Source organism: Podarcis raffonei, chromosome 1 (assembly GCF_027172205.1).
Source record: "Podarcis raffonei isolate rPodRaf1 chromosome 1, rPodRaf1.pri, whole genome shotgun sequence".
NCBI classification, from domain to species: domain Eukaryota; kingdom Metazoa; phylum Chordata; class Lepidosauria; order Squamata; family Lacertidae; genus Podarcis; species Podarcis raffonei.
In genome coordinates, this window is record NC_070602.1 from 121,116,189 (window position 1) to 121,131,433 (window position 15,245).

Below are 15,245 nucleotides of genomic sequence, written 5' to 3' on the forward strand. Positions count from 1 at the left end.
TTATGATCCACATTTTCATAAAATGCATATAGGCAGCTTACAACATCAAATGCAATAAGATACACCAGTTAATATCTGTGAAACGTAATTTAAAGCATCAACAAAATAGCAATCGATCATGGCTTTTGGGTGGCCTGAAACGATCACCCTTAGTCTTACTGTTTACATGTTTGTCCACTCTAGCTTCCTTCTTCTCCCAACTGTTTATTCTTTGGCATTTTTCCTTTAAACAAAGTTTTATATTCCCGTTGCCTATGTGATCTCAATCAGCAAGGGGTTAAATAGCTGCTGTGGTGATAAAACAGTTCCACATAGCCAGTTAGTGGCCCTCATACTACCAAAACTCTAAATTGAGGGAAAAGAGGGAGTGCGTCAGTCTATTGATGAGGTAACCAGACCGATACTCCTTGTCCTGCCATAGTGTACTGCCATAAACCTCCATTTTAGCACAAAAAGTCTCTGGTCCAGTGACGGGGATTTGCATGTAGAAACAGGATCCACACTGTAACTAGGGTGTGTGCATAGAAATGCAGGTCTTCATGTGGATGTTGTCTGTCTGCACAGCATTGCTTACAATGGGTTGCACATCTAGATGCCACATCATTTTATAATAATAATAATAATAATAATAATAATAATAATAATAATAATATATTATTTGTACTCCGCCCATCAGGCTGGGTTTCCCCAGCCACTCTGGGCGGCTTCCACAGAGACCAAAAATACACTAAAATGTCACACATTAAAAACTTCCCTGAACAGGGCTGCCTTAAGATGTCTTCTGAATGTCAGGTAGTTATTTATCGCTTTGACATCTGATGGAAGGGCGTTCCACAGGGCGGGAGCCACTACCGAGAAGGCCCTCTGCCTGGTTCCCTGTAGCTTTGCTTCTCGCAATGAGGGAACTGCTAGAAGGCCCTCGGCGCTGGATCTCTGCGTCCGGGCAGAACGATGGGGGTGGAGACGCTCCTTCAGGTATACAGGACCGAGGCCTTTTAGGGCTTTAAAGGTCAACACCAACACTTTGAATTGTGCTCAGAAACGTACTGGGAGCCAATGTAGCGCTTTCAAGACCGGTGTTATGTGGTCTCAGCGGCCGCCCCCAGTCACCAGTCTAGTGCCGCATTCTGGATTAGTTGTAGCTTCAGAGATTAGTTTAACATTCAGAGATGCATCCTACTGAGAGCAACATACTGCAGAACTACAACATCCACATCTGGATGTGCATCAAATTCACAGTGTGGATCCTGATTTGTAAGTGATGAGGAGAGATGTGAGACAGCTCCCAGGAGCTCACCTTGGATTAACTCAGAAATTACCCAGTCTCTCTTTCTCCTCCCTTAAATCAGAACATATCGGGTAGTTTTCCTGACTTGGTTCACAGGACTGCCATCTCTGAAAGCCATCCACTTTATCCCCCTCACTGCCGAAACTAACTTCTCCCTTACTTTCACTCATTTGCTATGGTGGACAAGGCACTGAAGGCACACAGAGAAAATAGAGGAGAGAGATAAAGTTCTCCCAAGGGCTTTGTGCAAAAAAAACAAGGAAGTATGCTTGAGGGGTGGCTATTGTGAGAAATGGCTTTTGGAGACAGAAAAGGGCAGCAGAAGCAAGTGGGGGAGCCAAGAATTCTTCTTTGGCTCAGATTTTGAACCAAACTGGAGAAGATTTAAGGGGTTGTAGTGCTAACAAATCTATTGATAAATATTTGGTAGCCTGCTTCCATATACAGTGGTACCTCGGGTTACATACGCTTCAGGTTACATACGCTTCAGGTTACAGACTCCGCTAACCCAGAAATAGTACCTCAGGTTAAGAACTTTACTTCAGAATGAGAACAGAAATCATGCTCCGGTGGTGCGGCGGCAGCAGGAGGCCCCATTAACTAAAGTGGTGCTTCAGGTTAAGAACAGTTTCAGGTTAAGAACGGACCTCCGGAACGAATTAAGTACTTAACCTGAGGTACCACTATACAGTTCTCCTTAGCTGGATCAGGTTGTTTGCAATAGTTTCATTGCCCTCTTCTGGAGCAGAGTCTGACAAGGAAGACTGGCCCATCTCTCCTGAAAATAGTTCTGGACTTTTTCTCTACTACTGAACAAAGAAACAAACAAAAAATTGTGGTGATACTTTCAGTGGAAACATTTGTGGAACTGTCTCCCCTGGTTTTTGTTTTTTGTTTTGTTTTGGTTCAGGTGTGGTTGAAAGCACTTTGAAAGTTACACAGAGCACAAGAGAGACCTCATATATTTCTTCTCCTTCGCAGAGACCAAATTCTCAGCTACAACCTTGGCAGAAGGCTTCCAGCTGACCATGTAAGCGGCTATCTTCAGTTCAAGGTAGAGATTACATCTTCGATCCATGAAGGTGAGAGTTTGCAACAAAAACATGCACATTTGCTGTTGGGTGGAAGATGTTTCATGTTTGGCCGGTTACATCTTTCCAAGTGTCTTGAGTCGTATTTTGATTTATAGTGCACTATTACTCAGTGTGGGGACGCGGGTGGCTCTGTGGGTAAAAACCTCAGTGCCTAGGACTTGCTGATCGCATGGTCGGCGGTTCGAATCCCCGCGGCGGGGTGAGCTCCCGTCTTCGGTCCCAGCTCCTGCCCACCTAGCAGTTCTAAAGCACCCGTAAGTGCAAGTAGATAAATAGGTACCGCTTTATAGTGGGAAGGTAAACGGCGTTTCCGCGTGCGGCGTTTTTGCCGGCTCGCCAGAGCAGCTTTGTCACACTGGCCACGTGACCCAGAAGTGTCTCCAGACAGCGCTGGCTCCTGGCCTCTTAAGCGAGATGAGCGCGCAACCCTAGAGTCGGACACAACTGGCCCGTACGGGCAGGGGTACCTTTACCTTTTATTACTCAGTGTAACCACAGCCATATGTAAAAGATGTTTCACTATCCACAAAACCAAATAGCCAGACGGAAACAAAAGAGAGGTGGGGGGGAGGAGGATAGAAATTGAAACCAATGCATCTTAAAGAATCTCAATTTGCCCCACTCTCCCAGTCTGTATCTTGTTAATCACTCCACCCCTTTCCACTAAATGGCAAAATTATGCCTTTACACTCCTCCTAACCAGATCCTTCCAAATTATTGCCCACCAAGGCTGTACACAGACAAATGCAGGGCTACACCTTCCATTTTATAATCTCTTGTATCTGATTATGGCCATGTTGATAAGGCACCCTATTTATTTACATTTATATAACTTATGTGCCTAGCTTTATTACATTCCTTTATTTTACTGTTCATTTCTGAGAGTAATCCTTGTCTGACCAGTTCCTCACTTCCTTAACAATTGCAGTTGTGCTGTAGTATGCCTAGATAGCTCTACGTATCTAGCAAGCTTTGATTTTTGTTAAGAAAAGCTACCAGTGTCACCTCTTCGCTCCCATTTTATGTACCATATTTTTTGCCCTATAGGACACTCTCCACGGCTTGCGGAGAGCAGCCTGTTCTGGGGGCTGGGGTCGGGGGAAGCACGGGCTTCCCCCCGCCCCAGCCTCGCGCCTTGGGGGGGAAATAAATTTTTTTTCTTTATTCCCCCCCCCCCCAAAAAAAAACTAGGTGCGCCTTATGGGCCGGTGCGCCCTATGGGGCGAAAAGTACGGTAATATTCCCAAATCTAACATTCTCCGGTTTGCCTGGGGTGGGGGAAAATAGAGTGAAGCATAGACTGCTAATTTTTTTAGAGCAGGGCCCTTTTATATAAAACTTATTCTGCAGAGTACTTCGATGGTGCTGTATAAATCTATAAATTAATGTTTTTAAAGTTTTCTTTCTCTTTATTTTGGGAATGTGGATCTAATGCTATATTCACAGGCTGTTCATTTTATGTTGCAATAAAATTGAAAGCTCGAGCTGATATGAAACCTTTGATCTATTTTAGAGGCACGTGGTACAGAATGTGCTTCTGGTTTTCCTGCTTTCTTTTTTTTTTTAAATCAGGCAGTGTTTATATTACCGTTTTGTAAAAAGCTCACACCCACATTGCTATATATCAATGTGTGGTTACGTGCTAAGCCTAAGTTCATGTGCAAGATCATGCAATTCAGAAAAGCGGTTAAGTGTCTTTTCTTGAGCACCATACATGCTCCAGAACTGGTTTTGAAAGAACTGACAGCATTGCAGGAATTTTCATGATGGTATATTTCATAAGATTAGTTGTCGTCCCCCCACCCCACCCCCGCACAACCTCACCAATTTTTAAAATGATCCTGTGGAAGAAAGCTGCAGTGAGTGTGTATATACTCTCTGTGTAGCCATCTGCCCCACCTGGTTCCCTAGCTGCCCCACTGTGACTTGGATCTGCCTTTCCATGAGTATGTCTCTAGTTCCCCATAAATCCCCTTGCTTTGGAATGTACAACCTGAGCCCCAAACTGAGATATCCTTTGAGATATTCTCACACCACAGCTGCCCATCTACCAGCTCTCCCAAGGTGTTAATAGTGCCTTTCATGCATGCCACTGAACTTCATCGGCTGTGCCAGGCAACCTGTCGGTCAAAGCTGCCTGGGTTCAAAGACCTTAAATACAGAGCATAGCGGTTTTATATAAGCCTTTCACCTTTGACCAACCAAAGGCGCTACGTGCTGTTTCTGCACGTAGTGTCAATTCTGCCTTTGTGAGCAATAGCCTTCCATAGGTTAACTAGATGTTTAATGTTTGTTTTTGTTTTTCTTTAAGCACCATTCTGTCTTTCCCCTTTGGTCTCTTAATCTTATTTTTTTTAAAAAAAGAATTGACGAGGTTTTGGAAAGGACATTGGTTAAAAGCGCAAGGAACATTGTCTTTTTACCGTCGAAACTACCGTATTTTTTACTCTATAAGACTCACTTTTTCCCTCCTAAAAAGTAAGGGGAAATGTGTGTGCATCTTATGGAGCGAATGCAGGCTGCGCAGCTATCTCAGAAGCCAGAACAGCAAGAGGGTTCGCTGCTTTCGCTGTGCAGCGATCCCTCTTGTTGTGCTGGCTTCTGAGATTCAGAATATTTTTTTCCTTGTTTTCCTCCTCCAAAAACTAGGTGCGTCTTATGGTCTGGTGCGTCTTATAGAGCGGAAAATACGGTAATTGGCTTCATCCTACACATGCGTGCCCATGATGATTCACAAAGAAAGAAAACTGCTTTGCTCTTTCAGTGATGAGGAGGCACTACCTGGATGTTCTCTCAACCAGGGCAAATAACTGGCTCATAGCCGAGTTGTCCCTCGCAGCCAACAGCCAGGGGGTCAAGAAGACTGTGGTGGCAACCTACCGAATGCTTCTTGCGCAGCTGGTCTCCCTGACATGGCAGTTGTGGTACAGCTGGCTTCCATACCTGCTGTCACAATATTTTCATTTCTACTGCCCACACTCTAAACTGGTGGAGCAGTGAACTTCAAGAGCTTGTACATGTCATTAGATTTATGGCCCCATATCCATTGTGAAAGGTGGCGAGAGGCTTAAATAAATATAACATCTTCATCCAAACCAGTTGGCATAAACATCCCATACATGCTGCTAACATAAACCTGAACTTCCCTCACTTTCCCCACCAAGAAAAATACCTGCCCCCAGAGTTTAGTGTTTTTACTCAGTTATATACTCCTGTGAGTCTCCTCTGGGTTATATCCTGAAATACCTACATTGGCTCCCAGTACGTTTCCAAGCACAATTCAAAGTGTTGATGCTGACCTTTAAAGCCCTAAACGGCCTCGGCCCAGTAAACCTGAAGGAGCGTCTCCGCCCCCATCGTTCAACCCAGACACTGAAATCCAGCTCCGAGGGCCTTCTGGCAGTTCCCTCACTGCGAGAAGTGTGGTTACAGGGAACCAGGCAGAGGCCCTTCTCGGTGGCACGCACACCCATCAGATGTCAAGGAAATAAACAACTATCTGACTTTTAGAAGACATCTGAAGGCAGCCCTGTTTAGGGAAGTTTTTAATGTTTGATCTATCGTATTTTTAATATTCTGTTGGGAGCTGCCCAGAGTGGCTGGGGAAACCCAGCCATATGGGCAGGGTATAAATAATAAATTATCATTATGTCGCTAGTCATTCTTTGCATTTTTCATTGTAGATTCTTCGCCGGAAGCTGTGGGGACGCTACTAGGAGTAAACTCTGTAAACGGAGATTTAGGGAGTCCTTCTGATGATGAAGATGTGCCTGCAGGGCATCATGACCCACCTCCAGTTTGCTCAAACGGCCCGATCCTTGAGGAATCAACTGGAGATGCCATCACAAGGCATTCCCTCAGGACTAGTACAACTCTGGAAACGGACCAGGAAGATCTGACTTCTGCAGCTTCCAGATCATCTCCTCCCAGAGGCCGCCAGGACTCCCTGAACGACTACTTGGATGCAATAGAGCAAAGCAGTCACTCTAGGACTGGGACGTCCGTTTGCAACGAGCGAACTGTTGGGCCGTCCCCAAAATTGAGGAGCAGCTTCCCTACCGACACTAGGCTTAATGCTATGCTTCACATTGACTCCGATGAAGAGGAGCATGAATACCACCAAGGTTTGGGGTTCCAGTCATTGCTGGATGACGATGATGGCGGTGGGTTAGTCATGCTGAATGGTGCTGCCAGGAACGCTGAAGTGACTTGCTTAAACTGTTCACCGAGCCAAACTGCACAAAGCCAGGGGGGCCTTGAGGAAAGCGAGAGAGCTCCAGAAGAGGAAATGCCATTGCAACCTTCTGATGGCCAGCAGGAGACCTCTGAAGGGCTTCCTGAAGCAGAGCAGGCAGGAGAAGAAACCGAAAATCCTCAAGAGCCTCAGGATGACGGACCAGTTGACCCACCTGGCAGTGAAATTTGTATCCCCCAAGAGGCAGAACAGCAGCCTGCCACGGAGATGGACACAGGAGCTCCCGAGTCTGCTCCTGCAGGCAGAAGAGAAATTAGGGAGGCTGAATCCGTCGACCAGGGATCAGAACCTTCTCAGTTTTCATCAGAAACTGAGCCGAGTGACGCAGCCCGTACGGAGAGTGTAAGCGAATCAAGCACTAGGCCAGAGGGAGAAAGTGATGTGGAAGGGGCCGACGGCTCGTGCAATGAAGGCACGGCTCCCCGACACTCGTCCGCCGACACGCAGTGCTCTTCCTTTGAAAGCGCCCGGTTTCCGGAGACGCCGGCCTTTTCTCCCCAGGAGGAGGAAGAGGGAGCTTGCGCCATGGATGCTGCCAGCAGCGAGCCCGCCCTGGAGACCCAGGAAGTTGTGTGCACTCAGGCCTCTTTGCCTGCAGTGAACATACCGAGCGCTCCAGAGGAGGGGCAGCTGCCTGAAGCCAGCGGGCTACAGGATGGAGATGAGGCTGAGGAGATCTGGCAGAGGAGGCAGAGCCTGCAGGCTGCAGCTGCACGTGGTCAGCTTCAGGAGGAAGGGGCTGCAGGGGTGCAGGCTGCTTGCGAGGGAGATGCTGCTCAGGTGGATGGAGCCACGGGAGGTAATGATTGTGAGAGCAGACTGCTTGATTATGTGCCTTGCTGAGTCCATCTGTATGTTGTATTTGCCCTCCCACCTCACCTCATTTCATTCTGTGATGGACTCAGTTTACAGTGCAGAGTAGTCATTAGCTATCTCAAACGCATGAATTACGTTTTGGATAATAAAACGTTGCATCCAGCAGCATCAGCAGACCTTATTTATTTATATTTTTTGAGAATATGCATGCAGATAATTAACCACTTGTGCAAAGGCTCTCACACCCCTTCAGGGTTTTCTCCCTTTCGTTGAGAAACCTAGACATGCTCAGAAGTGTGCGGGTGTGTAAGTTACGTGCTATTGTTTTGCTGTTCTAGCCTCCCATCTACTTATCTTACTTTTCCTATCTGTCAAATTACTGTTTTCTCAAACTTCGGTCACCAGCTGTTGTTGCACTACAACTCCCATCATTCCCGTCCCTTGGCCTTGGTGTCTGGGACTGATGGGAGTTGTAGTCCAAGAACAGCAGGAAGTTTGGGATTCATAGACCAAGAGGTCCCTGTGTGAGAGTTCTCATGGAGTGATGAGCAAGGTCTTCAAGTTTTGGCCAATGGCTTTGAGTAGAAGGCAATTCGTGCAACTGACCTTCCTCTATTCATCTTTCCCTCCAGTAGTCTCTGCACTCCCACAAAACCTTTCCAGAGGGTGGGCGGAACTCGGGTTCTGCGTGAGGGTTTCTCACAGGCATCTGGGCTGCCATTGTGAGAACAGGATGTTAGGCTAGATGGGCCATTGGCCTGATCCAGTAGGCTCTTCTTACATTCCTAGTGCACAGTGTGGACGGCGTCCTACAGAGCATCAGGAGGGTGGGTGACTTTCCTGAAACTGAAACCCTGTATCAGTGAAGCTGTGCCCCCACTGAATAAAACCCCAGATCTTCCAATTTTCAAATTATGTTCTGATGAGGATAACAGCACAGTGTGTTTTAGTAACGATCAAAAGCAGTTTGCATGTATTGTGTGTGTGTGTGTGTGAGAGAGAGAGAGAGAGAGAGAGAGAGCCTGCTATAAATCTGCAAAGTCTATTCTGTGACAATTTGGAGAAACACATTGGCATGTTGTTCAGAAAAGGAGACCGTTGGGTGATCATTTCAAACTTGTTCTTTCAGTTAGGATTTCCTCTGGAACATCTAAAGCAGGATTTCCCAGACTTGGGTCTCCAGCTGTGCTTTTTTGGACTACAACTCCCACCATCCCTAGCTAGCAGGACCAGTGGTCAGGGGTGGTGGTAATTGTAGTCCAGAAACAACTGGAGACCCAAATTTGGAAAACCCTAATATAAAGTGTGACACTGTTCGTGTTTCCGTTGAAAATTGTTAGTGAAACAGCTTCTTTGTCTTTTAGGTTCCCAAACTAATGGGCACCAGCCTCTTAGAACTCTTCCCTCGGTTCGCCAGGACGTTAGTCGCTATCAGAGAGTGGATGAGGCCCTGCCACCAAGTGAGAAGCTTCTCCTTATTAATTCCCAGGATTTCAGGGTATATGCCCCCATAAAAGGGGAAAGCGCTGCTGTAGATTTCTGAGAGAACCAGAAGTTGTGTGTGAAACATGCCACATTTTGTTTCACCAGGCTCAAAAAATGCAAATGGATGTGCTTGAAGCTATTTGCTTCCATGTCCCTGGAGATGCCGCTTCTGTTGTGATGTCCTCCCCAGTGGAAATCGAATTGTTTCATAGGGACATAGGAAGCTGCTTTTATAACAGGTTAGATTATTGTTCATCTAGCTCAGTACTGTCTACTTTGACTGGCTGCCACTCTCTGGGGTCTCAAGCAAAGGCCTTTTTCGTCATTTGCTACTAGATCCTTCCAATGGGAGAGGCCAGAGATGGAATCTGAGACCTTCAGCACACACAACTTGTGTGTTCTAACACTGAGCTACCTCCTTTTTCATTGAGTATGGAGCTCATTCCATAAAGTCTCTAAATCAGTAACTCCCAAACATTGCATCAAGACACATAAGTGAGTCACAAGAGGATCGCTAGTCTGCCATGAGGAATAAATCCATGAAATAACGGAAAGCTCCTGAGTACAGAGGAGTCTACATGCTAGGTCTCAGCATGATTGAGCTTTAAGCTGTGTTTTCAGATTTCTGCTGCACCTCTGCATTGGGTGTAATGAGGAAAAGGCTGCTGATTTTGCCTTTTAGGTAAAGGTAAAGGGACCCCTAACCATTAGGTCCAGTTGTGGCCAACTCTGGGGTTGCGGTGCTCATCTCGCTTTATTGGCTGAGGGAGCCGGCGTACGGCTTCCGAATCATGTGGCCAGCATGACTAAGCTGCTTCTGGCAAACCGGAGCAGTGCACGGAAACACCGTTTACCTTCCCGCCAGAGCGGTACCTATTTATTTTCATGCACTTTGACATGCTTTTGAACTGCTAGGTTGGCAGGAGCAGGGACTGAGCAACGGGAGCTCACCCCGTTGCGGGGATTCGAACCGCCAACCATCTGATCAGCAAGTCCTAGGCTCTGTGGTTTAACCCACAGCACCACCCACATCCTGTGATTTTGCCAAAAAAAGAATGCCAAAAAAAGAAAATAGGGATACTAGCTAGCAGAGGTTTTTGGAGGCACTGCTTTAAAATACCCAATCCCTTATGTTTTACAATGCGTCTTCTTACCTTAGATTGGGAGGCACGCATTGACAGTCACGGGAGGATATTCTACGTGGACCACGTGAACAGGACGACAACGTGGCAACGTCCCACAGCTCCCCCGGCCCAACAGATTCTTCAGCGTTCCAACTCCATACAGCAAATGGAGCAACTGAATCGCAGGTGAGTATTATTCAAATTGGTTGTTATATATGCAGGTTTTTTTAAAAAAATATCTTTCCTGCCATGTACCATTGTTCTGAACGAAGAAGAAGAAGAAGACGATCAGACATCATTGTTTCAAATCAAAAAACTTTGCCTGGTTGGAAATAACTTACACCATATGTAAGGTTTGTTGTTAATCCAGAAATAATGACCTTCCAGTCTGTAAATAAGCATGCAAGATATGTTACGGTGAAGGGGAGGGGTGAGTTTCATGTTTTCTTAGCTCTTGAAAGGCAACTTCTGTTTCCGACCACCGGGGATGGGGGCGCCACTTGAAAAGGTGTGAAGATATTGATGGAGATTTCCAGAATTATTTTATAATATTGACGTTTTATGTACAGCGGCAACCCGGCACTGGGGATGGAAGGTGGGAAGTGAGTGTGCCCTTGATGAGCTGCTTTTGCCCTTGATGGCGATGATGTCATGTAGCTAAATCGCAGTTGGCTATGTGGATCTTTGATGTCAACTTGTTCACTACTTGATTCCTGATAGGCTAGGATCATGTCATGAAGAAGTTCTCAAGTTAAAAAGAAAAAGAAAAAAAGAATTGTGCTGGACTACTCCCTGCACCCCCAACCCCAGGCCTGATCCCTAAAGCCTGAGGGAAAGCTGTTTAACAATTTGACTTCTGGTTTCGGCTGTGTATCAGTGTGTTGAGTGTGCTGGAGTCTCTGATGTATTTCTTGGGTACCATACATAATACCAGTCTTGGAACTTCAGGTACCAGAGCATTCGACGGACAATGACTAATGACAGACCGGAGGAGCACCCAAATCCTATGGATGGAGCTGGCGAGGATGCAGACTTCCAGCAGCCTAATGCAGGTAAGGCCCCATTTAGTGCCACACTTCTCCTTTGTTGGTTTTTTTATATTTCATTATGCTTCTATGCCACCTGTCCCAACGGTGTTCTCCAGGCCAAGGACCACCGACTGAACTAGTGGGCACTTTTGAGAAAGTGCCGTGGTTGCCAGTCACAAAATGGTTGCTGTGGAAGGGGCGTGGTATAACACACTATTGGAGCCCCAGCCACCTCCAACAGCCTTCTGGTTAACGTGGGAATTTGGCCATTTCCTGCTGGCCTGATTATGGATATCACACAACACACACACACATGCTGTTGTTGTCCAATCACAACAGGACGCATATCTCAGAACCAGGAAAAATATAGCCACATCACTCCCATTTCACAGAAATCTCTTAGAAGATACCGTATTTTTCTGTCTATAAGACTAGGGTTTTTTTCTTTAAAAAATATGTTTAAAATTGGGGGTCGTCTTATACACGGATACAATCTCTCCCCATTTTCGTAATTTGGAGTCCCCAAAAACAAGGGGCGTCATACACGTGTGTGTGTGTGTTATACACACAAAAAAGACGGTACTTGCACATTTTGCCCCATAACGTTCTTTCTAGGAGTGCAAGATACTTTCTTTTTAAAAAGAGAGAAAGAAAGAAAGCTCACAGTTTGGGGCATCGGCCTATGGGCACCGCTGGAAGACTCCACAAGTAGCATGTTGTCCACCAGCACCGGGTTGGTGATCCCTGCTTCTAGACAGTGCATAGTACATCAAACTCAAAAACATCATAGCGAATTTACCGATAAAACAATGGTAGAAGACATGGCGAACTGCAGTTAAAACAAAGCAAAAGCTTCCTAATTTCTCATACTTGGCTGCATAGGAAGAGGGGAATAGGGAATGTGTGAGTCGCAAGGCTTGCCTAGGTTCTTTTCTGCTCATGCACAGCCTAAACCATTCTTTACCGTGACACAGTAATACAAAAGCAGTTCAGTTTTGCAAACCTTGTGCTGCAAACAATACCAATTCTACATTAAAAAGGTACATTTGAAATAAATGCAACCATTTAAGTGATTCATTTTGTAGCAGGCATGTGAGGTCAAAAGGACAAAAAGTGTGGCTCACCCAAAGAGCCGTAGCAAAAGTTTGTTACGTTAATCCTGGATTTCCATCTCCGTGGGTTCATTTACTTACTTACTTACTTTTTTTTTGGCATAATAAATGTCAGCAGCAAAACCTGCTTTTCCACATCATGCAACCACACCTTGCTGTAGTGGCTATCCAGATTTATTTAAAAGTATAATATATATAGTAGTGTAAACTGCAGCTGGTTAAGCTGATTTCATCTTTGCAATGGCCTGTAGTGAATTCATTGGGTTGATAAGAACTTGGTGAATTTTTATCACTTTTATTCTCCCTTAACTCCTGCCCCTCCCTCTCCTCTCCTCTTTCTTTCCAGCTGGAATATCCTCATTTTACTACTCACCACCATTTTTAAGCTTAATACGATTCCACCCAGTTGCTTATGGTTGGGTTCTGTAATAATAATAATAATAATAATAATAACCCTATTATTATCATATATAATACACTCTCACGTATTAAAAACCAGACCTGGGGTTTTTTTAAATAGTGTTTATGCATTTTTAATAGTAAATAAAAAGCAGACTTGTAAAGTATAGGGAAAACATTAGTGTTTCAAAATCTGATTGTTTCCCCACCCCCAAGGTCTGATTGTTATAGACTGGCTGGTGTTCATTATTCACCTGAAATAAGGATCCAACAAGCATTCTTTGGGTTGCCTATTTAATTTCAAAACGCTTACAGTTAAGTATGAACGAGAAAAGAGTATTCTATAACAAAAGTAAAGGAATTCTACCTAATTCTTAGTATGCCCCTTGGAGGACCTTAAGGTCCATAAATAACAAAACTTTGGAGGCCCTGAGCCTCAAGGAGGTTAGATTGGTCTCAGCTACGGCCAGGGCCTTTTCATCACTGGCCCCAACTTGGTGGAACGCTCTGTCACAAGAGACCAGGGCCTTGTGGGATTTGACATCCTTCCGCAGGGCCTGCAAGATGGAGCTGTTCCGCCAGGCTTTCGGCTTAGACTCACTCTGACCCCTTATATGGGATTTGGTATAACCCCCCCCTTTTTTTTTGCTGGCCCATGTAGGACCAGCATGGATACCTGGCTCAGGTGAATATCTGATGTTTCCTCCCTTTATGGCCTAGATTTATGGGCTACTACTAAAATGTGGCTGCATTTTAAGCCGTATTTTAATTAACTGCTTTTGTTTGTTTGTTTGTTTTCCCCATTACGTTTTATTGTAGTTTATATTTGGTGTTAGCCGCCCTGAGCCTGGCCCTGGCCCTGGCTGGGGAGGGTGGGGTATAAATAAATTTATTTATTTGTTGTTGTTGTTTACAATGCTGAAGCCTTTGCACTAATTCATGGCTATGTCCATTTGTCAGATTTCCGAAGGGAGAATGTGCTGCCTCATTCTACCTCCAGATCCAGGCTTACTCTACTGCTACAATCTCCCCCTGTGAAATTCCTTATCAGCCCAGAATTCTTCACAGTGCTGCATTCTAACCCTGTGAGTAGTCGGCGCAAGTATATCTGTACACAAACACTTGCAGGGATGTGGAGGGTTTCCATTTCCAGTATTATGAGAGCGATGGCAAGTGAGAGCTGCCACGAAATGTTGCAGCGTGGCTTGCTCCCTATTCAGGATTCTAGTTCCCACCCACAACAGCGAGTCACTGTTCCATGTCCACTGAACACAATCCGTCTTCACTGGGTTCTTTTTGAGGTGTGGGTCTCTCTCTTAAGGTTCTCCTGAGTCTGGCAATAGCTCCATCTTACGTGTGGGTACATTTAGGCTACATAAGCACTCTCCCCCTCAATATTGGGTTGGACAGAATTGGGGTCTACTGCTAGGCATCTGGGTGGTTTGCAGTAGACCAGTAACTCCCCATTATCTAGCAATAACAGCGAGAATAACAAAAACACCCCCTCCGCCCCCATTATACTGCTGAAATTGGGAAGGCTTGGGATAACCAGGAACATGTTTTTATGTTGGAGAACTGAGCTCAGCTCATTTCCTGCATTCAAAACAAATCCCTGGGTTTAGCAGCTGTTCAGAGACACCATGTCCTTTATCCTGCAAGTGAATGTCTTTCACCACCGGCTCCAATTGGTGGAGTTCAGGGTTATAGTTAAAAAAAACCTCAGAGCAGGTTTCATAAGGCTGAAGCCTGCCCTCCCCTGGTATGTAAGATAATTATTTTAATTGCTTTTGTTCTTGGTTTCTTTATTAAGCATTTTGTGTTTATTATCTTGTATTTTTATGTTGTGAACCGCCCTGAGATATGCATACTTAATAAATAATAATAACACACATAAGCCATTTTCACTAAGGTAACAATTACGAAAAGCATTTTTTGAATCAAGTTGTGATCATATTGTGTATTTCTTATGTATTGTAAAATGTTGGGAGGAGGGGAAAGAATAGAAGAACAGGATAGACTGCTGAGAGAGGAGACCTATGCACAGCAACACACACCTATCACACTGGTTTTTGTGGGATTCCCAAAGAGGGAAGTTTGCAACACCATGAAAACAGTTTCTCCTGGAGTAGAAGCAAAATGACCCATATCCATTACTGCAGTGTAACATTAACACTTCCTGGTGTTCCAGATCCTCAGGCCCAACTGGAATGGATAAGTTAGGAGCTGTCTATGGAAATCATGTGGTAACTTACTCCCTTGGTTTTTGTATAAACAGATCCCAAGGTGTTTGCTGTTTGGGCTAAGGTTCTATGATAGCATCCTGCATATCACACTGGCATAATAGTTTTGGAGATTGTAGAGCTGACCATATTGAAATTAAGACCACATTCAGAGAAGCCTTCATGATTGTAAAACCCTAAGCCATTGGAAATTGGGCAAAGAGCTTCATCTCATGTACAGGAGTGTTCCAAGGCAGTTGAGGGAAAGGGTTTAATCAGGGTAGGGTGGCAGAGAAAGAGTCAATGTAGAGAAAAAGACATTTCAACTGTTTCTCGTTGTCAGTCTTTCCTATTGTAAAGTGCAGAGTTATGACCTCTTCCTAACAGAAATGCAGTTACTGAAAGACAAGAGGCAGGCGTTAATG

General features: G+C 45.1%; 1 protein-coding gene across 4 annotated transcripts in view; it reads left to right on the forward strand.

Moving 5' to 3' along the window:
- Positions 1–15,245, forward strand: part of HECW2 (HECT, C2 and WW domain containing E3 ubiquitin protein ligase 2) — a 186,251-nt gene that overhangs the window by 107,136 nt on the left and 63,870 nt on the right. For 3 of the 4 annotated variants that reach the window (XM_053360466.1, XM_053360447.1, XM_053360463.1), the window contains 6 exons: positions 2,270–2,370; positions 6,066–7,436; positions 8,818–8,913; positions 10,098–10,248; positions 11,011–11,114; positions 13,562–13,686. In XM_053360466.1, the coding sequence (XP_053216441.1) occupies positions 2,270–2,370; positions 6,066–7,436; positions 8,818–8,913; positions 10,098–10,248; positions 11,011–11,114; positions 13,562–13,686 (1,948 nt within the window). The remainder of the gene's footprint in view (positions 1–2,269; positions 2,371–6,065; positions 7,437–8,817; positions 8,914–10,097; positions 10,249–11,010; positions 11,115–13,561; positions 13,687–15,245) is intronic. The other variant, XM_053360454.1, reaches the window with a different exon arrangement.